Source organism: Mycteria americana, chromosome 9, assembly GCF_035582795.1.
Source record: "Mycteria americana isolate JAX WOST 10 ecotype Jacksonville Zoo and Gardens chromosome 9, USCA_MyAme_1.0, whole genome shotgun sequence".
In the NCBI taxonomy this organism is placed as follows: Eukaryota; Metazoa; Chordata; class Aves; order Ciconiiformes; family Ciconiidae; genus Mycteria; species Mycteria americana.
The window spans coordinates 35936553-35949892 of NC_134373.1; the positions used below are offsets into that span (position 1 = coordinate 35936553).

General features: G+C 37.6%; 1 protein-coding gene across 28 annotated transcripts in view; it reads right to left on the bottom strand.

Moving 5' to 3' along the window:
* Positions 1 to 13340, bottom strand: part of NCKAP5 (NCK associated protein 5) — a 413976-nt gene that overhangs the window by 99472 nt on the left and 301164 nt on the right. For all 28 annotated transcript variants that reach the window (XR_012777069.1, XR_012777067.1, XR_012777068.1 and 25 more), the window contains 2 exons: positions 7054 to 7122; positions 122 to 160 (listed from right to left, as the gene is read on the bottom strand). Coding sequence is in view for 24 of the 28 variants with exons in the window: in XM_075511575.1 (XP_075367690.1) it covers positions 122 to 160; positions 7054 to 7122 (108 nt within the window). In the remaining 4 variants the exon portion in view is untranslated. The remainder of the gene's footprint in view (positions 1 to 121; positions 161 to 7053; positions 7123 to 13340) is intronic.

Consider the following 13340-nt stretch of genomic DNA (forward strand, 5'->3'; position numbering starts at 1 on the left):
GCCTTGGTAATTAAATGTGTGAACATCATTTAAAAAATGTATACTATATAAGAATATGTATCTCTCAAACAAACCATCTGCAAGCTTTAAGTTATACCACAATACCCAAACCACAACTTACCTTTTGAGTAAGTAGAGCCTGAACAACCTGATTAGCTACCTGAAATAAATAAATAAAATACTTTAAGTATGTTATCATGTGTGTTTATACATAACAATACCTTCTTTTGTGGCTTTACACTCCACTTTCCATCTACAACCACCACCAATTCTAGTGTTTTCATTATTTACTAGTATTTTCATCAGATAATATTAGCAAGAATATATGAAATGCACGTTAACTAATTCTATCCTAGACCTCATTATAAACAAACGTGTATTGTATCAATTGCAGTATGACATGATGGACATTTGGCTAACTTCTGCCATCTCTTCTTTGGACTAGATTAAAATTTCACCGTCCTGTATGCAGCTGGTGTGCATCAGCACGGATTGACTGCATTCACTAGAGCTGATTTTTACCAGCTGAGGATGGAGTCCTGAATGTTTTCATGAAGTTTAATTGTTTCCTGATTCAATATTGACAAAATGGTACATCTATCATGACAAGCAGAAACCATAAAGTGCCACAGAAAATTAAAGGGACCTACTGTCATCACAATGTGGTTGCAAGGCATTCACACCACATAGCATAATTGACTTGAATGAGATTACACACCATTGATTAGTAGAACTATATATTCAACAGGGAATTTTTGAAGTTACTTATTTTATACATCCGTTCTAATTTATCTTTACCAGCAGGCATAGGGGCAGGGAAGGGGAATACGGAGGGACAGAAAGAGGGACTGAGATAAGATTTTCTGTTGATGATGTCTAACTTCTATGTTACGTTTCTAATGCAATTTAAAACTATATATGCATATGTTATCACACAATGTGTTTGCCTATATTTTTGCTCTTGCATTTAGGCAGAGCAACTAGAGATCTCACTCTGTGCAAAAAGAGACAGTAGTTATGATTTCTGGTTTGGTTTTGGCTTTCAGAAATTACAGTAAAGCTCCAGACAAATTATGCCAATAATTACTATTTGCCATTACTCTTGGCAAATTAAAGAAAAAACCCCACTCCATTGATGTGAACTGAGTTCTGAGAAAAGAGTTGAAGCTAATTCATTTCTGTAAATAATTCAGTTCTGTTAGATCCAAAAGTTACATTTGATTCATACTCTCATAAAATTGCCTAGTATCAATTTTTTTCTCCAAACTGGTCCCTAACTTAAGGCAGCCCGTGGAACACAATGGTCCCATAAAATAGCTCTATACATGATTTAACAGAAGACACAGACTAATATTAGAACAGTAATAACCAAGAGAAGTAAATAAGTTACAGTTTTGAAAAACCATGTGCCTTGCCCTATAGGCTTTCAGGATCTACATCCGACTGTTTTCCTTCTGGCATGTACTTTTAACATCTGTTTGCTCTACCTGAAAATTGAACAAACTATATCGAATACATTATTTCTTTACTTTCTGACATGGAGTTACTTTACCAAGGAAGAACTAAAAGGTTCATTGAAATGTGTACTAGTCACTCACAACAGAATAGCCTACAAAATTACTCCTATAGCTGCTTTTTTTAATGGGGGTTTTGGTCGATGAGAAGCTCAACATGACCTGACCATGTGCACTTGCAGCCCAGAAGGCCAACCATATCCTGGGCTGCATCAAAAGAAGCATGACCAGCAGGTCAAGGGAGGTGATTCTGTCCCTCTACTCTGCTCTGGTGAGACCCCACCTGCAGTACTGTGTTCAGCTCTGGGGTCCCCAACATAAGAATGACATGGAGCTGTTGGAGCGAGTCCAGAAGAGGGCCACGGAAAATGATCAGAGGGCTGGAGCACCTCTCCTATGAAGACAGGCTGAGAGAATTGGGGTTGTTCAGCCTGGAGAACAAAAGGCTCCAAGGAGACCTTATGGCAGCCTTCCAGTACCTGAAGGCACCTACAAGAAAGCTGGAGAGGGACTTTTTACAAGGGTGTGTAGTGATGGGACAAGGGGTGATGGCTTTACACTGAAAGAGGGTGGATTTAGGTTAGATATAAGGAAGAAATTCTTCACTCTGAGGGTGGTGAGACACTGGAACAGGTTGCCCAGAGAAGTTGTGGATGCCCCATCCCTGGAAGTGTTCAAGGCCAGGTTGGATGTGGCTTTGAGCAACCTGGTCTAGTGGAAGGTGTCCCTGCCCATGGCAGGGAGGTTGAAACTACATGATCTTTAACGTCCATTCCAACCCAAACCATTCTATGATTCTGTGATATATTGCACAGAAGAGTGTAAATGGCATAATCTTCCACATGTGAAAAAAATGAACTTGCTGATGCACATGTGACAAGTTTTCCAGCTTTGAGTGTGTGAAGTTAGGAATCTAAATGAAAGTACCTGCCAGTGATCCATAGCTCCCATAGATCTCAATGAGATATGTAACTAGTTTCTTTACAAAATAAGGTATTTTATTCTAGTATCTAGCAACTTGGCAAACTGTGTTGCTATTACCATTCAAAGATTTTCAGGTCTGTATTCTTGGTTTTCAGCAGGAACAGAGGTGGGAAGCCCTCAGTAAAATGTTCTGCAGTTACTAAAATTAATTTAGCAGTCAATAACTGGTATCATACCGAAACTTTTGCATTTCAAGTGAGGTTGCCACTCCTCTCCTACTGCAGTGATACTGTCCAGATGGAAATAAACTCTAAGCTAGCAGATCTACTTAATTTGTACTTACAGGTATCAAGAGAGACCACGGATATGAATTAACAACATAAACCAGCACTACAAAATTGATAGTCACAACCACCAAAAACTGAAGAAACTGAGACCGTCGAAGGCAGAGGGACTGACTTCTGAGATGCAGAATATGTGAAATTCCCACCGATATGAGGCAGAACTGCGGCTCAATCCCAGTAAAAAGCAGGCTGTAAAATGACTTGACCTGTGATTCATGCAGTTAATCAAGGTGAAACAAGGAATAGAATAGAGATGGCCGGTTCCTTAGTCTGCTATTATGTAGGAGATGACACTGCTTGCCTTCACACTGCCTGCCTTTCCTTTGAACTTAATAGCCAAGATCTTTAGGAGAGGTTTCCTTTTGTGGATTGCAATAAAAGAGATAAAAGACCCAGCTTCACTTTTTCCTTCCACAATTATGTTTACATATACATGTTATAAAGTGGTCTTAATAGAAAAGGTATAAAAGAATGAATCAAAGAAAAGAGACCCTAGTGTAACATCTATTATACCTTTTATAAGTACTGAGATTTTACACAGCTGCCTTTAACATATGCTTTCATACGCACAAAGACATTTCAAGTGTACTAAAATGAAAGGTCTTATATTTTATTCAAATCTTAAAAACAGAATGCCTTTTTAAGATAACTTCGTATTTTTGATCAGCTAATTCTTAAAACATCAGCAAAAATATCATCTACCCTAAGTTGCACAATTTCCTGCATGTAAGTATGGTGAAGCTTGACAGAAGTCTCATCTGGCACAGCGATGTGAATAAACGTGACATTACCACTTACCAATAAACTGACAGCTGAATTCCAGGATAGGAAACTAGGATTAAGCATGTTAACCTCAAACCCCAAAGGTACAAGAAGACAATCCTGGTTTTTGCATTAAATTTTTCAGAGACAGAAAGATACATTTATGGAGTATTTCTGAAATTAAATGAGCTCTTTTCTTATTTATCAAGTACTGAAACATTTCAATGACACCTTCTTCCAAATACTGTTCTAAAGTTGTTTATATGTACCCTTCAGAGATGAACAATTACTTGAAAAATCAGTGAATATTTATTAAAATTCATAAAGGACTCACTTCAGCTTGACCCATATTCTTTTCAGATTTCATCTCTAAGATCATTTAAGTTTCATTGAATTTTACCATGAAAATGATTACAGAACATGCATTTTTAAGTCACAAGTGCAAACATTCATGCAATATTAAATGTGGGACATTATATGAATGAAAAGAACTATGTAAATTCATTGATAAAAAAAGAAAAATGAGAGAAAATAATGGCAGGCATAGCTTTAAAAACTCAGCTCTGGTATTTTTTTGTCACACATAGACAGAAAAATCACGGTGGTTATTTTTACTACCTTCATATGCAGCTTAATGGCCACCAACACCTCAGCAGAAAGCATACTGTGCATAGCAAGTGTCCTCAGCACATTGCTGTAGAGGCCTGAGGGACCAAGCAGGGACACTATTGGCAGGGTGGCCAGATTAAATGATGTTTGAGTGCCCTGAGCAGAGTTTGCCTGTGCCCAGGGGAGAGAAGCCACAATCTGAGGATGCTCAATGATGAGTGAAAGATGGCAGCATTCTCCCAGTAGTTATCAAACAATGTTCCCAACCTTCATTACCTCAAGGGCCTGTCAAGCATCCCAAACATGTAACTATCGAGAATGGCAAGATATTAGCTTTGGAGGTAAGCGCTCCTTGTGTATTAGCCCAGGAGAAGTTCAATACACTCATAACTAATTGGACTTCAGAGGCAAAATTAAAATAATGGTTGTAGTAAGCACTCAAATTTTTTGGTGGCAGGCTTAGCTGTCTCAGGTTTGGGTGTGATCACAGCCTTGTGTTCTCAGGAACATCTGTGTTCCTCCCTTTAAACCCATCAGGTCTCCCTGGGGCAAAATGGAGCTGCAGCACAGACGGATACATAGCTGTAGAGGATATGTCTGCTCCTAAAAACTGCTGAAGAAGTCCTGAAGCCCAAACTAGGGAAGGCCTGAAGATTTTCACCTTCAAGAAGTGGGGTTGGTGTACGAACAGAGGAAGCATCAGACTTAAAGTCTTAAAGGAAAGAAATTTTCAAGTGGAAGACTTCCCCCCCCCCCCCCCCCCCCCAAATATTTATGGAAAGCATTTTATTTTCTTAAGATCTCCAGTAAGAATCCCTGTTTGGAAAGGACTTTGTCACAACACATCCTCAGAAGACTCTGGTTAGAAGTGAAGGTTCTCACAATCATTGATTGGGTTATTCACTAATTATATTTATGTCTCACCTCCTATTCTCTTTATTGTTACTATAATGAAGTAGGGTGAGAACATGCGATTTCTTGTGAAGCTCCACCAAGGGAATGTGCTCAGGTGGGTGCTAACCTGGAATTCCTGCAGAACTTAAAATTATTAAATATGGTTTTGTTGCCTGAGTCACTGGTAACAACTTCCTCACCTCAGTGATCAGAAAGGATTAGGTCCAAGTTTGTGTCAGCTAAAACAATGCTGGTTACAGTGCCACTGCCAAAGCATTGTGGGGGCTGAAAGGGGAAGGAGAAGAAAAAAGTGATACCAAGCCATGGGGAAGGACAAGAGAGGTCACTGCACACAAAACAGAAGACAAAAAAAGGAAGAAGATAAGCAAACAAAAAATGAAGCAGGGAAGCACAAAAACACAGGTGATGAGAAGCACCTTCTCCTGAAAAAGTTGACATAGTGGGAGAAGATGGATACAGCTGTGATAATATGGAAGAAGTGAAAACAGCCAATGTAATGTTGAAGATAATAAAGTTCAGAGCATTGTTTGATCTAATCATTTGATCTAATCATAAACTGCAACAGTGTGTGTAAAACACAACCCTGCATCAGAAATCCATCATGTTATTGCAAACACAATAAAAATGTATCTTCTGTCCTTATAATCTGTATGGAGTGTTTTGCTGGAATGGACAATTATGGTGCTTTACTCATTTCCAAAATTAATTGTGGAGGCAGATTTTGCCCCAGACAATCAGAAAATAATTTTAAGTTAAGCTCTGTAATTTGAACTAAAGTTAGTAATTATATGGTAATTTCATCCTTATCACCAAGATATCCAAATATAATTCAAGTGTACGCTGAATGACTCAGGCCAATGCAGACCAAAGCTCTGCTGGTATGCCAGTGCCACAGAACAGACAGAGCATAACCTAGTGGGAAAGTGTATCTGCAAGTCTTTTACTCCAGCTCCCTGATAAAAATATGTGATAGTGGCAAAAGTGCGGATTTGCTGACGAAAATCTGCACTAAACTGGAGGCTTCTTGTACCAGAGCTGTATTGCTCATGCCAGTAATACTTCAGCAAATGTTGATTAAAAATTTAAAAGCTGGTATGAAGACATGAATTGTCATCTGCTATGTGTGGTTTGCACACTCATGCACTCTTTTCTCAAAGGTACAGCTGAGATGCTGGTGTAGTTTTTGTTTTGTTCTGTTTGCATATTATCTAACTACTTATGCTACTATGCATTGTTATTATGGAACAGGTAAATTATTTCTACTAAGCAACGGTTTGAGCTACTAAAAGTCTTAAAACTATTTTAAGTTTTTGTGTATGCTGAAGAGACTTATTTCAGGATAAATGGGAGGAACAAGTAAGCATCAATATATATATGGAGAAAGCTGCATGCAATAGGAGATGCTAGACATTTCTGGAACAGTAAGCATTGCTGGAGTGCTCAGACAGTAACTGATGGGTGAATTATATTGTAGCTGTAACTGGAAGGTCTGATCAGAAGCTGAGCCATGTAGTAGAAGTGAGCCAACAGCTAGAAAAAACCCAGCATAAAAAGCTGTGTATGTAACCCTAAGGGGGAGCTGAGAGACTAAATTCCCTGGTTACAGAATATATTACATAGGAAAGCTGGGGGATTTTTGATGGAAGAAGCCACTGCCACGTGTTCCACTCTACAGAAAAGAAGGAGTACATACAACCTAATAGGCACATTATCATTTTCTCCTCCTAATGAAACCAAACCAGTTCCAACTATTGGTCACAGGGTTATCAGCTTTTCGGTGAAGAGATGTGGACAAAACAGGATTTACAGCAGAGGTCATGGAGAACAGTATCTATGACTGCCAGACACATGTTCTTGGAATTAATTAGAATGAGGTAATACTAGAAAATTGCAGAACAATGCCAACCTTATAAGAGAGGGAGAGATTAATTTCTATTCATTTTAATTATAGTACCAGGTAAGAACAACCTTTTTATCTACCTTACCTCATCAAGACATCTTTCATACTGTTCTCTCTGATTTTCATTTTCCAGAGCCAGCGCTGAATTCTCTGCCTACAGTAAAATGGAATAAATAAATAAATATGTAAATTAATCAAAGGGTATCTTGTACTACATGACAATTCATAAAAATTCTCAGGGCGCTTACTTTGTATACTTCTTTAAGATCCAGAATAAAAAGCACCATACAATTTATTTTGCCACAAGTTGCTATTTTGAGTAAAAACAGAAGCGACATTCGTTTATGAGATTATTCACACCATGCATTACAATTTACAACAATATCAGAGCAGATATTCCAAGTATGCCCACAATCTCATCTTGTCAGGTGCAATAGAGTTGGCAATGAAACATTATAGAAGATATTGGTATACCTTATCTTCCTCCCCTTTTTCTGTTTAGAGTGAACTTGCTATCTGAGAAAGCCACTTGGAAGCAGAGGCAGCTGCTATCAAAAGGAAACAAAAGGTAATCTTATGTAAACTTTTAACTGTGGCAGCTCTTCATAAGCCTGGTTTCTGCAGTGGGTAACTCCAGATGTACTGGTCATACTATAGCTAATTGGTGAATTACACCCCTTAACTGAACCAGATAAATTTATTAGTCTTTACTTAAAAAACAATTCCTATCATTTCAAGAGTGAGAGAGGTATTTTACTACATCTAAATGCAATCCTAAAGTCAGAAATTTTTTCTCTCGCATATGTCAGTTTAAATATGATTTAAACTGTTTCCTGTATAGTAGTGCCTTTCATCTATCTTTAATTTCCATTACACTCATATTTTTGCATAGTGCAATCTTCAAAATGGCACAATCTGGTATGTAAATTACAGTAAATCAATGTGTTTTTCTATACATTATGACTTGACTTTAGGAATTCTTTCAGTATTGGAAAAGGAAAATCTCTAAAGTGTGCTGTATACAGTTGCATCAGAGCAAGTTTCAACTAGTTTTCTCTTAAATACTGAGAAACCAAAACAATATATAAAAATCCATGAGTTAAAACTGGCTCTAGAAACCTCTCTGCCTCCTATGCATAACTTCACATCACGTAACCATAACACCAAAATCAATGCATTCACATAATTACAACTATTATACAATTTACATTACTTGCTTCACTTTAACCTTCTGTCAACCTATAAAAGTTAAACAGATGCTGTTTCAGAAGAATTGTGGTTATACAAAGCAACAGTCATAAATATAGTTAACATTGGTAATTTTAGAGAAAAAATTAATGTAATGTACTGTATGGAAAGATTCTATGAAAGATGCACAGTTCTCTCTTCCTTGTTAAGAAAAGTCAATGATTCAACAAAATGAAAATCCCAAAGTCCAATAAATTGATTCATTAACAACAATTTTGAATTCAGCTAAATCCTAAAAATAAGATTAGGAAGAAAAAGTAAACATGCATAATTATCCAGCATATTGAAAGAGAGTAAAGAATAAAAGGGAGGTCAGAAACAAGGGCATATAGAGTTTACTTATTTACAAGTCTAAAACAACTGTATGGAATCCGTGCTTTATCTTGAGGGTACAATCAAAGGCAGCAAAGGTGGTAAAATGCTCTGCATCATATTTTCACAATGTCACCTACCAATGGTTTCAACATATGGCTATAAAAAGTCTATGGGTGATCCTGCAGAGAGCACTATGAGATGAGGCAGCAAAAAGTACAGATGCAGAAGTAAGTAGCAAAGTAGAAGCAGAAGCAGCAAAAGCAAAAGCAGTAGTAAGAAATCAGAAGCTGGAGGGTAAATAGTCCTCCATACCGAAGAGGCTATCATATACAGTTATCAGTTTGCTTTTATAGACACATTCTTGCAGATTGATTGATAAAAATGAAGAGACGATTGGTACATAAAAATGTATTTCTATGAGTTAAAGGTTTTCAGATGCTTTCTCTGAGTATCACCCTAAAATGCCATCCAAAATAAATTCTTATCATAGAATCATAGAACGGTTTGGGTTGGAAGGGACCTTTAAAGGTCATCTAGTCCAACCCCCCTGCAATAAGCAGGGACATCTTCAACTAGATCAGGTTGCTCAGAGCCCCGTCCAACCTGACCTTGAATGTTTCCAGGGCATCTACCATGTCTCTGAGCAACCTATTCCAGTGTTTCACCACCCTCACTGTAAAAAATTTCTTCCTTATATCTAGTCTGAGTCTACCCTCTTTTAGTTAAAACCATCACCCCTTGTCCTATTGCTACAAGCCCTACTAAAAAGTCTGTCCCCATCTTTCTTATAAGCCCTCTTTAAGTACTGAAAGGCTGCAATAAGGTGTCCCTGGAGACCTCTCTTCTTACTGTTTTGAAGCAATCATTAAAGGATTAGTCTGCACAGCCTTTAACTCACACATGTTGGTATACCTACAGGTTTAATTTTTTTAATTTTCATTTTCACTAACATAAAAATATATGGTATGATTTTTATCCTAAAATAGTTAGGGCAGACTGCTCCCATATAGAGATGTCTAAAAGAACTACAACACATAGTTGTACTAATCAAAATATCCAGAGAACTCCCCATATTTCTCCTACTCCATTTTGTTTGAATGCTGTGAGGCTTTAAAATGGAAACTAAGTCTTCTTGGATCTGTTAGCTGAATCTCTTTACAAATAGGCTACCAAAATTAGAAAACCTGAACTTGACAGCATTATAAATAAATGCTACATTTCCCCTCTTATCAAGCCACAGTGGAAACATCTGTATAATAAAACCCTTTTTCACACCACTGGCTTTGAAAGTGTAGTGAAAGGATGTAATGCAGTCAGTGTTAGCTTGACTTCTGTGCTTCTTGATTGCTGAGCAAATCATGCCTATTTATTTGGCATTTTTGTAATGAGGACTGGACTATAAGGGAACACTTGATTGACTTTCTTAAGATCCTGTGCCAGTTCCTGCAACATGGGAAAACCAGTACTTGGTATACTAAATCACTCGATATTGCAACTGAATACATGATAATAATCCTCATTCCCCCAAAAGTATTCATTTGGAAAATTTGTAATAGCAATTGTGGTCTCAAAACCCTGCCTCCTAATCCAAACCTTCATTTATTTAACAGAAACCACTGGGTTTTGATGCTATTGTAAGTCTGCTCAATTTTTGCTCAGAGGGATCTGCCTACCTCCAGTATTGCATATTCTAGGCATCTTTTGCCAGTTAAGCAAAGTAGGTCTCCTTGGAGGAAACCACTATTACATTTTATTTTCATTTTTATTTTCAGGCCATACTTACAGTAGGCTAAGCTGCAATAAGAAGCCCATGCTTCTCACAGCATGAAAGCTATTGCACACTTGCAGGCACCCAGAGGCAGTGGTAGAGAAGTACTGACCCCTAATGCAGTCACTTCTCTCGTACATAACCTAGCAGGGGACTAGGCAGGAAAAAACCTAGATTACTGAGAACAGTACTCTCTTAGATATCAACTGATTTTTGTAGTGATTTCTAGTTTTAAGTATAGCCGTCCTCTAGGAATTTATGTATATTTTATGTTACACACAGAAATAAACCATCTCTGTCCCTCAGCCTCGCAAACGCTAAAAGTGATGCAGCCCAGCAAACTGCTGCAGACAAGTGACATTCAACGCCTGCCACCAGGGCCGACAGACAAGCATGTCTTTTCTTGGGGGGTCAGCTCTCAAAGCACAGTATCATTCAGTCAGCCAAAAATAACTGTGACATAACTTACCATTAAATGAAACATTACATGTTGCTTTTGGATCATTAAAGATTCAAGGATTCGACAAATGTCAAAACAGAGGTACTTCCTAGTTCCGATTTGGAAGAAAGTATTTTGCACAAGAGTCTCTCCAAACATTGGAAAATGTAAAGATTTCAATCATGACTTGGATAATGCTAAACAGCCTTCAACTGCCTTAATTAGAGACAACTTCATTCTGAATCGTGAGACTGAGTTTATGGAAAATCAATTTGAAAGTGAAAACTTCAGACTACTTTGTATAAAACAGAGGTTGCCTTGTATTGATACCATTGCTAAGATACAGTCATTATGAGAGACCTTGTCAACTCTAATTTTAATCCCTTTCTCAGGATGGAAAATATAGCCCTAGTAATAATGAAGATTATTTTCAGGTCAGCTAAGAGCTTTCTCTCTCCTTCATAGATGTTGAAGAACATTCTGTATTTTCTCCTATGGGGCAGCTTTTTGCACTGTTTCATTCAAGACTAGTAACAGACAGACTACATGCCTGATGCACTGTGGTCTAGTCCTGTTCCTGCTGAAGTCAATAAGAATCTGCCATTTATTTCCCATGTGTGCAGACGGAAGTCAGGTGCAACAAAATAAACTATATTTGTTTTCACATTACACAATGTTTCCTTAAAATTAATTAATTTTCCTTTGGGGCAAGAGGAAGTTCCTTGGTTCACAATGAATTGTTGTTCATGATGCTATAAAAGAAACAAGGAGACAGACGGCAGCCTTAGCATTTTTCATGTTTCTAAAAACATGTTATATACTGGATCTGTAAACGCAAGCCAATTAATTACAATTCTTAAAAAACCTTCTAAAATGGTCATGATAATTAGCTTTACGATACCCTTAACACCAAAACACAAGAAGCATCCATTCGGGCAGTACAACCACCTAAACTTTCAATTCTTGTGAAAATGTGTCTCTACCTGAAGTCTAAAATGTACACTACAGCTTTTTGCATCATAGGAAGAAAACAAATACAAGCCCCCCACCCCCCTGCCCCAGAACAGAGGGAAATGTCTCCCAAAAAGTATTCATTATCAGAAGGCTCTGAGCCAAAGTGCTCTCCTGCTTTCCAGCTCACAGTCTTTTTTTCTGGGTTTATATGGTCAAAGCACGAGATCTCCCACCAGTCCCATTGTGCCGAATCTAAGAATTCTTTTGCGGTTCAGTCCTCACCTACACTCATAGATCATGGCACCTTTCAGCTCAATAATAGCACTAGGCTACAAATAGCTGAAATAAATATACACTTAATAAATATATTCTTACATTGATACAGACATTTAGGATGATTTCTTCATTCTCTCCTCTTTGTTTTTAACGATTTTAGAGAGGATTATTACAACAGGTTAAGGATTGTCTACTGACTATACGACTATACTTTGTTCAACATTTACCTGTGTTTGGTAGAAGTGATAGACACATTCTCATGTCTGAGAATGTCATGAGACATCCATGTCTCCTCCAGATTTACCTCTCTAAGTGGCACTTGAGAGGACAACTTTCACTTAACATCCTGCAAAAGCCATTTCTGTGTGCTTCTTGAAAGAGCGAAGTGAAGTGCTTAAATTATGTTTGAAAATAAGATTTGGATTTAAGTCCCCTAACTTTTTCCAAAAGCTTAAACTTTACCTTTCTGTGCCTTGATTTATTAAGTCAAGAGAACAGGAACAACATTTTGTTATCTAGCTAGCCTGTTCCAAAGTTTTATGAATTAGGATATATTTGGTGCACTCAGGTCTTTAAGTGAAGAATTATTTCATGTAGAATTATTTCATGTACCCGTTAGGAAGTCTTCAACAGACAATCCTCTACACTTTTATAACCACAATGAAACGAATTAAAACACTGAATTTTCTACTACAAGGCATGAATAAAAGAGAAGCACAAACAAGGCAGTTTTCCTTACTCAACCATGGTAGAGTTGAGACAAAACAAAAGGATGGGGGAGGAAGAGAGAAGAAAGGGGAACGTAGTATGTATTTTGCACTAAGGGAAAAGGAGATCATGGAATCATAGAATGGATTGGGTTGGAAGGGACCCTTAAAGATCACCTAGTCTACCCCCCCTGCCATGGGCAGGAGATGAAGGTCTAAAGGTTGTATGTCAAGTTAGCACCTCAACATGCTTTGAAGGTATCGTCAATAAAGGTCAAGAAGAACAAAGTTATGACAGTGAACTTTAAAATCCCTGACAGAATGCTACAACACCGGTTACTATGTGCACTTCTTTGTTATTCATATTAAACCATTTGTCCATTTATAGAAAGCTTTATTGATTTCCACAGACACTCATTTGTCATGCCTTGTGCAGTGTATTAATAGCTGTCCAAGCACTTCAAATGTGCTCAGCAATTTTTTCCTGCTTTCAGCCTCTGCTTTTGTATATTTTTGTGGTCACAGCTTCATACAGCACACAAGAGGTCAAAACCTAGGTCAAAGCCTGTTGTTGGTAAAGTAAGAAGTAATGTTATTGTAATCTTTCTTAAGGTCTTTATGGCATTTTTTTTGGTAAGCTGCCATTCTAGGAAGAGTTTACAACT